Source organism: Mustelus asterias, chromosome 12 (assembly GCF_964213995.1).
Source record: "Mustelus asterias chromosome 12, sMusAst1.hap1.1, whole genome shotgun sequence".
Taxonomy (NCBI): Eukaryota; Metazoa; Chordata; class Chondrichthyes; order Carcharhiniformes; family Triakidae; genus Mustelus; species Mustelus asterias.
Genome location: NC_135812.1, coordinates 75418088 through 75434619, shown reverse-complemented (window position 1 = coordinate 75434619; position 16532 = coordinate 75418088). Strand labels below are relative to the sequence as shown.

At 47.0% G+C, this 16532-nt stretch overlaps 1 protein-coding gene across 1 annotated transcript in view; it reads left to right on the top strand.

The window, feature by feature from the left end:
* Nucleotides 1–1054: 1054 nt before the first annotated feature.
* Nucleotides 1055–16532, top strand: part of tex47 (testis expressed 47) — a 45672-nt gene continuing 30194 nt past the window's right edge. Inside the window, exons 1-3 of the mRNA XM_078226049.1 lie at nucleotides 1055–1174; nucleotides 2972–3044; nucleotides 15742–15842. Of these exons, the coding sequence (XP_078082175.1) occupies nucleotides 1055–1174; nucleotides 2972–3044; nucleotides 15742–15842 (294 nt within the window). The remainder of the gene's footprint in view (nucleotides 1175–2971; nucleotides 3045–15741; nucleotides 15843–16532) is intronic.

The following is a 16532-nucleotide window of genomic DNA, read 5'->3' as shown; positions in this document are numbered from 1 at the left end:
ACGTTGTTGTTTCACTGCTGACTGTGGAGTCTGGGCTAGTCTGTTTTGGTGACATTATTTGGGGAACAAAAGTTGGCCTGGACTGCAGGAGGACTTCCCTACTCTTCAGATCATTGCCTCGCTAACGTCTTTGTTAACTGTTGAGGGCAGACAGTTCTTTGATTTTAACAAACCACCAAAAGGTGACACCTGTAGTGATCCAATTACTTCGCTAATTATCATTTGATTCCGTTTTTTGGGTTGGTACTTGAACTCACAACCATCTACTAACCAGGTCAGACTACTACTTCAGAACTAATGGGGCGGTCATGAGCCAACTCGATCATTGAGTGTATTTAAGACAGAGATAGATACGTTCTTGATCGGTAAAGGGATCAAAGGTTACAGGGAAAAGGTGGGAGAATGGGGTAGAGAAACTCATCAGCCATGATTGAATGGTGGAGCAGACTCGATGGACCGAATGGCCTAATTCTGCTCCTATATCTTATGCTGTCAGTATTCAGCTGAGCGATGACATCGCTGGGATAATCCAATGAGAGTCAAAATGAGCGATATTTTAACACATTTGAAACTCAACTAAGAGACGAGGTGGAGATGCCGGCATTGGACTGGGGTAAGCACAGTAAGAAGTCTCACAACACCAGGTTAAAATCCATCAGGTTTATTTGGAATCACGAGCTTTCGGAACACTGCTCCTTCAGGTGAGTCAAATAAGAGAGTGAGATTAATTTTAATCTCTATCCTGTGATTTACTGAAAGATATTCACTGCAGGAAGGGAGTTCAGTTCCCCATTATTCTTAAATACTCTGCCAATACTCACAGGAGAGAGGTCCCAGAGAATCGCTGATGCTTTTGGTCTCCGGCAAAGGGGGAAACAAGATGCATAAAATTAAAAATAATCTATGCCCAAAACGTAACATTTTAGGTGTGATAGTGTGAACACAATGCATCCTGAAGTTTCCCTTTAATGAACACAACTTGGCGAGTATGGAGTGGCGAGTCCTATTTGCTACAGACACAGTTGCCGGGTAACCAACACAAACATTGTTAACCATGGCGTCCAAAACCAAGCGGCGGATACGAAGTTTCCGGGTTGAAATTGACGATATGACCTACGAGGCTGGGCTCTCGCTGCTAATGCTACTGCAAGCCAAGCGCAGAGAAAAGAGAAAGGTTTGTCCATCCGTCTTTCACCGTCACGCACAAATCAATACATTTTGCTGCACTTGTGATATCATCGATCTGCTTCCAATCACAATATTTTCCTTTTCACGAATTGCAAAATGATCATGCCTTTCGATTACTGCAACTCGGCCGGGAATACAACATTGAAATTAACTCGTTAATTTAAAGCGGCCACACTGAAGTTACTCAGCACCCCACATCCTGAATTGCACTGACAGAGTGCCCCATCTCTCCTCAGCAACTGAGGGGAGTTTGCTGCCTAAAATATACACACGTTAGCTTGTTCATCTTGGAGTGACTTTTGCAACAGCTGAAAAGAAACCCCACTATTATTTACTATGGTATCTACAAAACGCAAACTCTCCAATTGCACTAAACATTTAAAAAACCCCAGCAACATGCACCATCCAAATCTTGTGACAATTTAACCCTTGCGAGTGCGAAGAGGAAATTCCAAGTTGGAACTGCACTGAAGGAGGGACCAGTCTTACATCATGTCTAGACGAAAGCTAAACAGTTTAGACTGTGAGACTGTGCCATAAATAGCCACCCTCACTGATAGGCGATCTTTCTCATCCCCTCTAGTTTTCCAGAATTAAGTGGGAATTTCCTGGATTTCTCAAACAGCACTGCCCTCCTCCCTCCTGCAAATATTTGATCTGATTTGATTTATTATTGTCACATACAGTGAAAAGTATTGGTTCTTGCGCGCTATACAGACAAAGCATACCGTACATATAGGAGGAAAGGAGAAAGTGAAGGATGTAGTGTTACAGTCATAGCTAGGGTTTAGAGAAGGATGAATATTCCCATCGCTGAATCAAACTGCATGCACACAGGCGTTTTCCTATCTTTTCTTTTTAAACGGGGAACAATTTATTGATCTCAGAAATCTTATCTCGTGGTTTACCGTCATTCCAGACAAAAAGCAACACTTCCCTAAACTCTGGAAAGATTAAATTATGAAGCGTGTATGGTTTGAGCATTCATCTGATACTTCCCTGATTACAGGGATCAGTTGACTGTGGCGGGTTGTCCTGGGAGGACGGAGGGATGGAGGGAGGGAAGTATTTTGGATAGAATGAAGGCAATGCCCGGGGTTTGGAATGATTTTCCAAGCCCGGTGATTGGAGTCGATGTGAACACTTCAGAGTGACACACGACCCCTCTCGCCAGGGATGGGGGGAATTCTGATACAGCCAAAGGGTTATTCAACTGGGGGGCGGGGGGGAAGAAACAAAAGTTAATCCGTTTCCTAAGCAACTGTCTCCTTCTGCCAAAACTATCAACAGAAAATTCAGAATGCCAGAACACAGAGAGAAAAAAGATCTGTTGACAAGGGAATGAATGAAAGGAGGCAGAAAAAGGAGGCAGAACCCCGGCTTATGCTACCTGGACTACCGACTCTCTGTGTAAACCAAAACAGTTTTTGTCTTAGCCGGGTTGTGTGCATCAGGGACTGTGTTAACCAGCCACGGGCTTGTGTGTGTGGGGAGGGGACCCGAGGTGCAGAATAGGGGCGGATTTGTGTGTGGGAGTGTTAACCCAGAGAGGGACAAATCGAATGAAAATGTCCTCAGCGGGGGAAAGTGTTGGAAAAATCAAAGGCTCAAAGGGTTTGCTGGGGAACGGTAGAAGCAGCATGTTTCAGCATCTCCTGGAGAAGAGAATAGGTCCAAACGCTAAAGAGGAAATGGTTAGTTTACTTACAACCGCTGGACGAGGCGTCGTTGTTTCTTTTTAACGGTGATTGTAACTAGTTTGTCAATTTCTGCCGCCCTATAGAAATGCCTCCTGCACAGACTGATCTTCCTGGCTAGAGTAACCCCCGAGCTGGCTGACAAAAGGGATCTGGGAGGTAAGAGTCACTTTAATTTAAAAAAAGAGGGAAGGGAAGCGGAAGGAGTGTTTGTGAGTGAGAGCCGTGACTGAGAAAAAGAGATAAGTGCAAGAGTACAATGTGACCTGGAATGCATCTCTGAGGATCTCAGCAGCAATAAAACAACCACAGAGAATAAAGGACGCACCCCTTCCAAATACCTCTTCAAATAGTTCAGAAAGGCCTTCCACAATGAGTGTTTCCCCAGCGCCAACATGCTGCATTTTCTCTGGTTTTAGAATATTTTCACATAATACACAGCAGTACAATCAGCAAGAATAGGCAATGATTATAAGGCTGGATATAAATTAATCATCCCTAGTGTTACAGTTTACAACTGCGTAAGTAGGTGATTAATGCCTGTCTCCCCCCCATGCCAGAACAGGATCATGAATGGGCTGCTTCCAACAGCCATTCCGGCCCAAATCTGAGGAATTTCCATCCTGAACACCATCATCCACAGCAATTGTGGAGGATGGTGCAGAAGGCACTGCTGGTGGGGCATGATGAAGCTTAATAAAATACCAAGGTCTATGGTAAGATTTACAATGCCAACGGTGGCACAGTGGTTAGCACTGCTGTCTCAAATACCAGGGTCCTGGGTTCAATTCCGGCCTTGGGTGGAGTTTGCACATTCTCCCTGTGTCTGCGTGGGTTTCCTCCGGGTGCTCTGGTTTCCTCCCACAGTCCAAAGATGTGCGGGTTAGGTTGATTGGACACGTTAAATTGACCCTAGTGTCAGGGGGGTTAGCAGGGTAAAATACATGGGATTACGGGAATAGGGCCTGGGTGGAATTGTGGTTGGTGCAGACTCGATGGGCAGAATGACCTCCTTCTGCACTGTAGGGATTCTAAGATTATATGACACTATGCACACCATAACTACCAAGTTGTGCACAGTAAGAAGTCTAACCAGGTTAATGTCCAATAGGTTTATTTGGAATCATGAGCTTTTGGAGTGCGGCTGAGTCGCCTGATGAAGGAGCAACGCTCTGAAAGCTCGTGATTCCAAATAAACCTGTTGGACTTTAACCTGGTGTTGTGAGACTTCTTATTGTGCCCACCCCAGTCCAATGCCAGCATCTCCACATCATAACCGGGTTGTGACCAGTCTACCCGACCTAGATCTAACCATATTTCAAATGGGAATTGAAACATTTTTTCCACTCTGTAGCATTGACTAGAGTTCTCACTGTGTGTATTGCAGTCAATGGCAGAGCAATGGCACTTGCAATCAGAATGCCAGACGACCGACCATAAAGACCTAGTTATCTCTCAGGTGTGGATTTCCCGATGTCAATTTAAATTTGGTCCCAACTCAAGGGGATGTCCAGGCCTCCAGCAATGGCATGGTGGCACATTGCTGACTCACAGCGTCAGGGACCCAGGTTCAATTCCAGCCTTGGGTGATTGACTGCCTTCTGTGTGGAATTTGCACGGGTTTTGTCCGGGTGCCCTGGTTTCCTCCCACACTCCAAAGATGTGCGGGTTAAGCTGATTGGCCATGCTAAATTGCCCCTTAGAGTCAGGGGGATTAGTAGAGTATATACTTGGGGTTAGAGGGATATGGCCTGGGTGGAATTGTTGTTGCTGCAGGCTCAATGGGCTGAATAGCCTCCTTCTGCACTGTAGGGATTCTATGAACTGCAATATCCTCAAGCAGGGTAAGTAGCTTGAGGTATTCTTTTTAAAAATTCTTTCATGGGATGAGTGTTGCTGGCTGGGCCAGCATTTATTGCCCATCCCTAACTGTCCTTGAGCTGAGTGGCTTGCTAGGCCACTTTAGAGGACAGTTAAGAGACATAAAATCATAGAATACCTACTGTGCAGAAAAGGCCATTCAGTACATGCAGTACTCCACTGGTGGCTTAACCAGCATTATATACAGATGTCCTCACTGTTTTGAAAGACCAATTCGGCTGAATCTTGCAGCAGTTGTGTCTTCAAACAGCTGCAGGAACTGCTGGAAGGAGGCTATGAAGAGATTTGGTAGAGGCATTCATGAGGGGGCTGGGCAGAGCAGATGGGGAAAACTGTGCCCCCACACTAACAGGTCGAGAATGGGAGGGCACAGATTTAAAGTGATTTGCAAAAGAAGCAAACGTGATGTGAGAAAAGAATCTTTTCAAACAATGAATGGTTCGGATCTGGAATGCACTGCCTGGAAGTGTAGTGGAGGCACATTCAATCAAGGCATTCAAAAGGGTATTAGATGATTATTTGAATAGAAACAATGTGCAGGCGTATGGGGAAAAGGCAGGGGACTAGCACTGAGTCATGATCCTCGTTTGGAGAGCTGGTGCAGACATGATGGGCCAAATGGCCTCCTTCTGCGCCGTAACAATTCTGTGATTCTGTGAAGGGCTAGATATTGCCGACATCTTTGTTTTATTTAAAACGATGCACAGTTTTCATTTCTGAAAAGACATAGATTTTGTTTGTCATTAGTGCTACCTTTATAAGCAGGAAATTAAGCGTTTAGCTATACTGGGCGCGATCTTACCACCCGTTCATGCCACGCTCCCGCTGCAGCAAAGATGGAGAATTTGCTGACAAGCAAAATCTCCATTCACTCAGCGGGATGGAAAAATCGTGAAACTCAGGCCATAGCCTGCCTGTTCAGGGAGTTATATACAAGCTGTAGAACTGTTTGAGTGCAGTACTGAGGGAGCGCTGCATAGTTGGTGGTGCCCACTTTTGGATGAGATGTCTTTTAGATGGATCTTTTGTCACATTCAGACGATTAACATCACTGCCCTGTATAACATTAGTGTTTTTGAGATCTTGTATACAATTTGACGGCTGCATTTTCTACCTTACAAGTTCAAAAGCACTTTGGGACATCCTGAGGTCTTGAAAGAATCATAGGATCGCTACAGTGCAGAAGGTGGCCATTCAGCCCATCAAATCTGCACCGACAACAATCCCACTCAGGTCCTATCCCCGAAACCCCACATATTTACTCTGCTAATCCCTCTAACATACACATCCTGGGACACTAAGGGGCAATTTAGCATGGCCAGTTAACCTGACCTGCACATCTTTGGACTATATAAATGCAAGTCTTTTCTTTCTTTACTTAGAAGCATGGCAAATTCCCTTGGTCATCTCACCAACATTCCTCTATCATTCATCACCAATAAGAACATTTGTTCGTTACTCAATTGATAAGACCATAAAATGTGGGAGCAGAAGTAGGTCGTTCAGCTCATCGAGTCTGCTCTGCCATTCAATGAGATCACGACTGATCTGATATGATAATCCTCAACTCCTCTCTCCGCCTTATCCCTATAACCCTTGATTCCCTTACTGATTAAAAAGGTCTATCTTGAACATACTTAATGATCCAGCCTCTATAGCCTTCTATGGTAAAGAATTCTACAGATTCACTACCCTCTGAGAGAAGAATTTCCTCCTCATCTCTGTCTTAAATGGGTGACTTCTTATTTTAAGATTATGCCTTCTGGTCCTAAACCAAGGGGAAACAACATCTCAGCATCTACTCTGTCAACCGTCCTGAGAATCCTATATATCTCAATAAGGTCTCCTCTCATTCTTCTAAACTCCAATGAGAACAGACCCAATCTACTCAACCTCTCCTCATAAGATTTTCATGGGAATTTACTGTGCATAAATTGGTTGCTGCAACTTGGCTCCAGAACAGCAGTAATAACACCTCAAAAAGTCATTGATTGGAACACAATTTGGACCTAAGGATGTGATTAAGTACTGTGTAAATGTGAGTTCTCTCTTTATCATCACAGCATCAATGGCAATTAGCTTTATATGAAAGATCCAAACCGAAGCTGCTTTAGTACTTCTAAGATACTGCAGTAACACAGTAGGATATGAGTTCTTCTTTCTTCCTGCTGCATTCTGAATTGTTTCATCTGGCAATGAATTCAGCACAAAACTTAATTCAAAAATGTTATTGTTATTGCTTGGACCTTGGTTCACGTTCGGCTTCGACTGATGGGATGAATGTGACCCCACTCTCACTTAACATTAAGAAATTTCAATAGATCAAGTTTGAAAAGACCCAATAAGTAGAATGTGAATGCAGAATAATAAAGTTAAACTAAAAGACAATTAAAGTGATTGGTGTGCAAAATGGAAATGTCACACAATGGGATAAAGACTTGAATTATGTAATTCTGAATTTATTCCTATCTAAGGTAGGAATATTTATTGCTGACCGCAACTGTAATAAAAATGTTTTATCTGTAAACAACAACCTTACACATCCTAAACAAATTTATCATTTTATTTTTGAAACTGTTGAATTTTTGCCCCTACAATGGCAGAGGTTTTTTTTAGTCAACCTTCGTTTCATTTACTTTGGGAAAATATTTTTTGAAAGTTTCACCACCTGTAGCCTTGCCTCTCCCAGGGTGGGAAATTAAAAAGGAAGCATACATTGCTGTAATGACTCAGTGTGCTATCCCTTCTAGAGACAGAGGGAGGAATGCCCACTTGCTCATCTCTGGTATGGAGACTCGTCCCAAGTTTCAACATTATCTGCTGCAATTGCCACCAAGCGAAGATCAAAACAAAAAGGAATTTGGATTGCCAACATTTGTTTGGTGAATGACCACAGTTATATTCTACTTTCCAACTTGGGATGTCAAGACGAAAGGAGACTGTATCAAATAGGGAATGTGGGAGTAGGGAAATTACAAAGTGCAACTACTGTAGGCATCATGCCATTGAACAAGTCCATCCTCCACAAAACATTGCTTGAAATACAAATAGAAAATGTTGAAATTAACACATTAGGTAACATTCTGTGGAAAGCGAAAGAGTTAATGTTTCTGGTCTGTGACCTTTCGTAAGAACTGTCCAAATAAAAACAGAAAATGCTGTGTCCTTTTTCCACTTTGTGGGGTTAAAGTAAGAAAAGTAATAATGTATTCCTGACAATGGGGAAGTGTGGTGAACCATCGTTGGTTACCACTGTGGGGTTATGCCAATGTTACTGTTGGGTTAGGGGGTTGCCACTGTGGGGGTTGTTATAGTGTTGTTGGGTTAGGGTGTTTACACTGTGGGATTAATATACCTGTGGTGGATGTTGTTATGGCACATCCCGGTCGGGCCCCGCCTCCTGGGGAGAGGTATAAGACCCTCTGCTCAGGCGGGACCCCTCCAGTCTGGATTGGTGTACTCGTGTTAGATAGTTCCATTGTTTGTCAATAAAAGCCTTCAATCGCTGAAGCCTTGTACCTCGTGCTTGATTGTCGCGCATCAATTTTATTGACAAACACAAAACTCTCGACAGTAAAGAGAGTATGGAGCAAATGCTGAAACCAGAGCGTCTGACGCTGGACCCACGTGCGGTCGGTGCCTCTAACACCTTCGACCACTGGTTGAAGTGTTTCGAGGACTACCTGGCGGCCTCTGCAGCAGTTACTACGGACGACGACAAACTCCAGGTCCTCCACGCGAGGGTAAGCGACATGGTCTATCTTGCGATTCGTGCGGCCACCACTTACCCGAGGGCCATCGAGCTCTTGAAGAAACGATACACCAGACCACCCAACGAGATTCACGCTCGTTACCTCCTCGCTACACGACGTCGGCAGTCGGGCGAAACCATGGAGGACTACGCCAATGAGCTCTTGCAGCTTGCCAGGGGCTGCGACTGCAAAGCTGTGTCGGCCGAGCAGTATATGTACGACCTCGCCCGAGATGCGTTCGTAGCAGGGGTAGGGTCCTCGTACATCCGGCTTAAGCTATTGGAGAAAGGGAACCTCAACTTGACCCAAGCGATGGAGATGGCTGAGATGCTGGAGGCAGCGTCGAAAAGCTTGGCTCTGTACCCCGAAGACCACGTGGAGACAACGTGGCAGGAGCAAGCACAAATCCCTCCTCGCCCCACGGGCTCGCGCTCCCATATCAACCCGACGACGGCGGCAGCTCCAGGCGGCCAGCGATGCTATTTTTGCGGAGGAGCCAAGCATCCACGGCAAGTGTCCAGCAAAAACGGCGATCTGCAGTCAGTGCGGTAAAAAGGGGCACTATGCTAAAGCCTGCAGGTCGAAGCCCAAGAACGGCAGTGCAGCCTGTGACCCTCCAGAGCAGAGACAATCTCCTTCAGCGTCGCAGTACCCGCGAGGCCCGACCACGTGCGAATCCAGAATGGCGCCATCGTGGCTGACGGAGGAGGAGGATGACCACCAGGAGTCGCTACGCTTGGCGCCCTCACCCACGTGCGATTCATGGGGGCGGCCATCATGGTCGACGACGACCAGGAGCGACCAGCAGGGGTCCTCAGTATCAACCTCGGCTGCATGCAGTGACGCCCTGGGGCCAACGGTGGCGTCGATCTCTCTGGACCAGACAAAGCATCACAGGCTTGACTGTTCGATGATGAACATCAAGGTAAATGGTCGTACTGTGTATTGTCTGTTTGACAGTGGGAGCACCGAGAGTTTTATTCACCCTGACACTGCAAAAAGGTGTGGACTCCGGGTTCTACCTGCCAAACAGACAATTTCTATGGCATCACGGTCCCGGTCTGTACCGATCCAAGGACGTTGTATGGTAACCCTAGAGGTGCAGGGCACAATTTACGAGCGATACAGGCTCCTTGTGTTGCCGCACCTTTGCGCGCCAATTCTCCTCGGACTAAACTTTATGGTCCACATGAAGAGTGTGATCCTACAGTACGGTGGGCCACTCCCTTCGCTGGCAGTAGGGAATCAGCCGCAGCCTCCAAATTGCCCAAAGCGCCCCGCATGCAATCTTTCCACACTAAAGATCACCACACCTTCTTTATTTAAGAATCTGGTACCAGGCTGCAAGCCCATCGCTACTAAAAGTAGGCGTTACAGCTCTGAAGACCGGATCTTTATCAGATCTGAGGTTCAGCGGCTCCTCAAAGAAGGGATCATACAGCCCAGTGCTAGTCCGTGGAGAGCGCAGGTCGTGGTGGTTAAAAGCGGGAACAAACCCCGGATGGTCATCGACTACAGTCAGACCATTAACCGTTATACGCAGCTGGATGCGTATCCTCTCCCGCGGATATCTGATATGGTCAATCAGATTGCGCAGTACCGGGTGTTCTCCACCATAGACCTTAAATCTGCCTACCACCAACTCCCCATCCGCCCAGAGGACCGACAATACACGGCTTTTGAGGCGGATGGTCGTCTATATCAGTTTCTTAGGGTTCCATTTGGTGTCACCAATGGGGTCTCGGTCTTCCAGCGTGCTATGGACCGAATGGTGGACCAGAACAGGTTGCGGGCTACCTTCCCGTACTTGGATAACGTCACCATCTGCGGCCATGACCAGCAGGACCATGACACGAATCTCCAGAACTTTCTGCGCACTGCATCTCGCCTGAATCTGACCTATAACAGGGAGAAGTGTGTATTCCGTACGCGCAGGTTAGCTATCCTTGGATACGTGGTGGAAAACGGGGTCATCGGCCCTGATCCAGACCGTATGCGCCCCCTTACTGAACTTCCCTTGCCCGCTAGTACAAAAGCACTGAGGAGATGCCTCGGCTTCTTTTCTTATTATGCGCAGTGGGTCCCAAACTACGCGGACAAAGTCCGTCCGCTCATCAAGTCCACGACCTTCCCACTCACGCCGGAGGCCCAATTGGCCTTTAAGGCCTTGAAAAGCGACATTGCGAAAGCCACGATGCACGCGGTGGATGAATCCATCCCTTTTCAGGTGGAAAGTGATGCATCGGATTTCGCCCTGGCCGCCACACTAAACCAGGCAGGCAGGCCCGTCGCGTTTTTTTCCCGCACCCTTCAAGGTCCCGAAATTCGGCATTCAGCGGTGGAGAAGGAGGCTCAGGCCATTGTGGAGGCCGTCAGACACTGGCGCCATTACCTGGCGGGGAAGCGGTTCACCCTGATCACGGATCAACGATCCGTGGCGTTTATGTTCAGTAATACGCAGAGGGGCAAGATCAAGAATGATAAGATCTTGCGGTGGAGAATTGAACTCTCCACCTATAATTACGATATTATGTATCGTCCAGGGAAGCTCAATGAGCCCTCGGATGCCCTCTCGCGCGGAACATGCGCTATCATGCAGGAGGACCGCTTGAAGGCCCTCCACAATGACCTGTGCCATCCTGGAGTCACTCGGCTCTACCACTTCATAAAAGCCCGCAACCTGCCCTACTCGGTGGAGGATGTCAGGTCAGTAACGAGAAGCTGTCGGATTTGCGCGGAATGCAAACCGCACTTTTATCGACCGGACCGGGCACAATTGGTCAAGGCCACTCGCCCCTTCGAGAGGCTGAGTGTGGATTTTAAGGGCCCCCTTCCCTCAACGGACCGGAATGTCTATTTTCTCAATATCATAGATGAATACTCCCGGTTCCCGTTTGTTGTCCCCTGTGCGGACACGTCGACTGCCACAGTGATTAAGGCATTCAGTGATCTTTTTACCCTGTTCGGGTACCCCTGCTACATACATAGCGACAGGGGCTCGTCGTTCATGAGTAACGACTTGAGGCAATTCCTGCTCTCATACGGGATTGCCTCTAGTAGAACCACGAGCTACAACCCTAGGGGTGACGGACAGGTGGAGAGGGAGAATGCTACAGTCTGGAAGGCTGTCCTATTGGCGCTGAAGTCCAGGGGCCTTCCAGTCTCCCGTTGGCAGGAGGTCCTTCCAAATGCGCTTCATTCCATTCACTCCCTCCTGTGTACGGCAACCAATGCTACTCCCCACGAGAGGATGTTCTCATTCCCTCGGAAGTCGTCCTCGGGGATCTCCTTACCAGCCTGGTTGACGTACCCAGGACCCGTCCTTCTGCGGCGACATGTGAGGGCCCGCAAGTCCGACCCCTTGGTCGAACCGGTCCAACTCCTCCACGCCAACCCTCAGTATGCCTATGTGGCATATCCTGACGGGCGAGAGGACACAGTCTCGATTCGAGACCTGGCGCCCGCAGGGGACGTAGCAACTCCTGTCGCTCCTATACCCCCTGTCACGAATCCCCTATCACTTCTTTCTTCCCCAGACGTAGCGCGGTCAGCACCGGGACCAGTGCATAACAGTTATACTCCCATGTACAGCTTGCCTGAGACTCGGAGATCGGCGCCACCCCAGAAGGTTCCAGGATCCCCTGCACCACCGCCTCACCAGGGTCAACCGGCCCGGGAGTCCTCGAGGGGACAGCCGGACGCTGTTTTGGAGAGAACGCCACCGCAAGCACCTGCTCTGGTGTCGCAACCGGCGTTGAGGAGATCACAGCGACGGTGCGGTCCTCCAGACCGTCTGGACTTGTGAATTTTGTATATATGTGACCTGTTTTCGCACCCCGCCGGCCTTTGTTTTTAAAGGAGGGGTGAATGTGGTGAACCATCGTTGGTTACCACTGTGGGGTTATTCCAATGTTACTGTTGGGTTAGGGGGTTGCCACTGTGGGGGTTGTTATAATGTTGTTGGGTTAGGGTGTTTACACTGTGGGATTAATATACCTGTGGTGGATGTTGTTATGGCACATCCCGGTCGGGCCCCGCCTCCTGGGGAGAGGTATAAGACCCTCTGCTCAGGCGGGACCCCTCCAGTCTGGATTGGTGTACTCGTGTTAGATAGTTCCATTGTTTGTCAATAAAAGCCTTCAATCGCTGAAGCCTTGTACCTCGTGCTTGATTGTCGGGCATCAGGAAGCGATCTCGATTCCTCTCCTTACTGCGAGGCCCTGCCCCCGACCACTTGGGGGGCTTCACTGGGGTCCGTTCCCACCGTCGAGGCCATCACCTCTGGTCTCTGTTGCTGGGGACCATATGTGATCCTCGCCGATGAGGAGCTCGACCGGTGAAGGGGTAAGTACAAGTGAGCCCGGACGATACTTAAATTAGGGCATAAATATTGAAATGGGCTTTGGGCTCCTTCTGGGCGCGAAGCCAGTTTCGCCGGCAAAAGAGGGCCGGTAACATCGCAAGAGGTGAAAAACTGGGCAAAACCTGAGTTTTCACCTCTTGTCCAATCTTACCAGCTCGCCACGCTGATTGACCAGTGGGACAAGCCGGTAAGATCGCCACCAGATCACTTTCTGTCCTCTGTGAGGAAACAAATGGTTACAGTTTGGTTATGAGCTATCGTCATTTGTAAGCTGATAACCCCAGTTGCCAATTTTGCTGCTTTTTCTCCTTATAAACAAATAAGAAATCTTACATAAGCTTCAGAATTCTAATTTGAGCACTTTCGTAGTTAATTTCTGCACTCTCTTTGCTTCCTAATGTATTTTTATAACGTTTTCTTACTGTGTTACGTCATACTTCCTAACGCATTTTGCAGTTTGGTCTTATACTTTCCACTCCCCCCTCTTGTTACCTCATTCATTTCTGTTCCCTGGTCTGTGGATGCCATTGTCTTCTGGCCAGGCTTAAACTCATTGGAAAGATAATGAGGAGATACTAGAAAAGATTACATCAACTTCTTCTTGATTTCCTTCATAAAACTCTCATTTGTTTGCTGATACATTTTGCAATCACCTACAGGAAGGTATGTGTGACACTGTGACAGAGGAGCAAAGCTAACACCAGCTATTTTCCTTCTGAGCAGCCAAGGGTTTGCCAAACACTTTACTTTCCCATGAAGGCAGGACCCCTATAAACAAACACTTGACGCCACCTTGGCCCACATAAACACTGTGCAAGCAGGTCACCTACACCTTGGCACAGCACCAGGATTAGCTGTTCAATGGCACAATTACATTGAAATGCTCAGAAAGGTTGTGCATAACTGAAGCTGAAAGGTTCAGTTGGAAAACCTGAAGAAGTTTGATTTCTCATTGTCTGCCTGAAATGGGGTTTTACAAAGGAGACCACAGTTTAAAACGGGCTGGGATGCTTCCCAAAAAATTCTAAATTCCCAACATGCAGGGAAATGGGAGTAAATACCACCAGTTTTTCCGTGTGATTTCCAAAAAGAACCACTGACACTCTGTGCATCACAGAGTGCCTCAGCAGGATTCACTCTGAAAATCGGGGAGGGGGGGTTGGGGGCTTTTCGCGCCTGAGAGCCAGCAGCATAGTGCTGAGCGGGCCACTGCGCATGCGCCGATTTGTCATAGCGGAGATCGGCTCATGCGCAGTGCCACCCCATTGCCGGCCTCCAGATCGCTGGCCAGCCCGATCGCTGGCCAGCTCTGTAAGCCCCCCATTGCTGGCTTACCGAACCCCCGAGCCCCTGATTACTGGCCTCTCGGATCTCCCGAGGCCAGTCCATATGTCCCCCCACACACTGGCCAGCCCCGATCTCCCTGACTCCCTCCACCCAGGACAGTCCCAAATACCCCGCGATCCCGATGACCATCCCCGATCACCTTCACTCCCTCCCTTCCTCGCCGATCCTTTTGCAGACTGGCAGAGAGTGCCCAGCGCAGTGATCACACCCTCCAATAAGCCCTGCCCCCTTGGAAGTGCCAAAGTGCCCCTTGGGCAGTGCCAGTTTGCCCCTTGGGCAGTGCTAGGGTGTCAGGCTGGCACTGGAAGCATTAAAGGGATGATAAGGCACTCATTTATGATATCAGCATGTAGGCAGTGTTTGTACCACGCTCTTGTCTGGCACCTTTTCAAAATAATTTTGACTGTTTCCATCACATAATTCAATTTGCAACAACAACCTGCATTTTTATAGCACCTCTAAAATCCCAAGGCACTTCACAGGAACACAAGCAGACAAAAAGTGCACTGAACCGAAGAAAGATAGCTTGGTCCAAGAGAGAGTTTTTAAGAACTGTTTTAAAGTTGGAGAGAAGAGGCGATTGTTTGGGAGGGAATTGCTGAGGGTCTAGTCAGTTGAAACCAGGGTCGCCAGCAGTGGCCCAAAGAAAACTGGGAATGCACGACCACCAGAGTTTGAGGTACTCAGAATTCCCAAGGGATTGTAGGGTAGGTGGAGATTAGGGGATAGGGCAATGATATGGAAGGATTTGTAAACAAGGGTGGGAATTTGAAAATCGAGTGAGTTCTGCCTTTTCCTCCCTCTCTCTACCTCTTGGGCTTCAAGTTAAAACAAATCTGTCCTAATATTCTCATATGTGGCTTGGTGTCAAATTTTGCTTAAGGATCACTCCTGTGAAACGCTTTGGCATAATTCAGTGTGCCAAAGGTGCCACATAAAGGCAAGTTGTTGAGCAGGTGATATTGGAAAGGTCTATTCAATCATTTTTCAAATTAACTCAATTTTCTTGTCGCCCTTGAACCTTTAATTTGGCAATAGATTACTTTTGGCGTTGGGAAATTGTCAGTTTTATAAAATACCACTGGCCTCTGAGGTTTGTAGAATGATTTTTTTTCAATTAAAACACATAGAATCATGGAAAAGTTATTGCACAGAAAGAGGCCATTTGGCCCATCTTACCCATGCCATCCCGAGAACACCCAGACGTCCTTTCTAATCCCACCTTCCTGCAGCCGGCCCATAGCAATGTAGTTTACAATGCTTGAAATGCATAGAGGCTGAACCAATGCTGGAGGAAATAAATTCATGAAATAAATACTTATGTCAGATTAGTTAGATATTGGTAGCTATTACAATTCTTGATTACTTGATAATTGAGTTTATAAGGCTGTTGCACCATAAATCAATATCTATAATTTTGTTTCTGTAAGATTAAATTTACAAATGGAAATGAAAATCCCTTGACATTGATCGGGAAAGGAGTAACTTCAGGTTGCATTGTGTTATACTGCAGGATACTATGAAGGCTTTTTGCAGAAACTCCAGCGCACTCATCAAGAAGGGATCACAGGGCTCCTGCTGCTGTATCCGAACTATGTTATTCATGTACTAGAGGTAAGAGCAACAACTACTGGAAATGGCCAAATAGTGGGGGAGGGGGGAATATTTTACATTGAATTCTTGAGCGTAAGCTTTTGATGAGTTGGTATAGGCTCATGTGTCATTAACGCAGAGAAAGGTTTGGGGTGGACACAACAAAATAACTTAAATATGAGAACACAGTGCTCTCACCACACACTTTTATTCATTGATACTGTTATATGTTCAAAAGGGCACGAATGCTTTAAGTGTTGATCCCATGACTTGATGGTGATGTCATTAGGGTGTTGCCACAGGCTGTTGTTTTACTTTCAGTTCTGGATAGGCTAGAGCTCTTAAATTAAACGTTGTTGTTGTTGGTGCAAACCATGTTCTTTTCTTTGTGTTAAGACCCACAACCCCTAAAATAGTTAGGATGTGCAGATACCAAATATGTCAATTTGCACAACTGAGCTACAAGAAAGGAGCACAGATTGTTCTACATTAGTTGTGTATCTTCTTGGCTGCAGTGAAGATGTCCTGTCTCCTGCACGTCTGACTTTTATTGAATTAACTCAACCTGTCTTTTATCTACTTGTATGATAGCATAAACTAGCGTAGGAACAACAAAACCCCTTTTGACCTGAACTGGATGTCCATGTCCTTTGAGGGTGTATTTCTTTAATCTATGCAAAGGTGGATCATGTTCACCTTAGACAGGGTGAC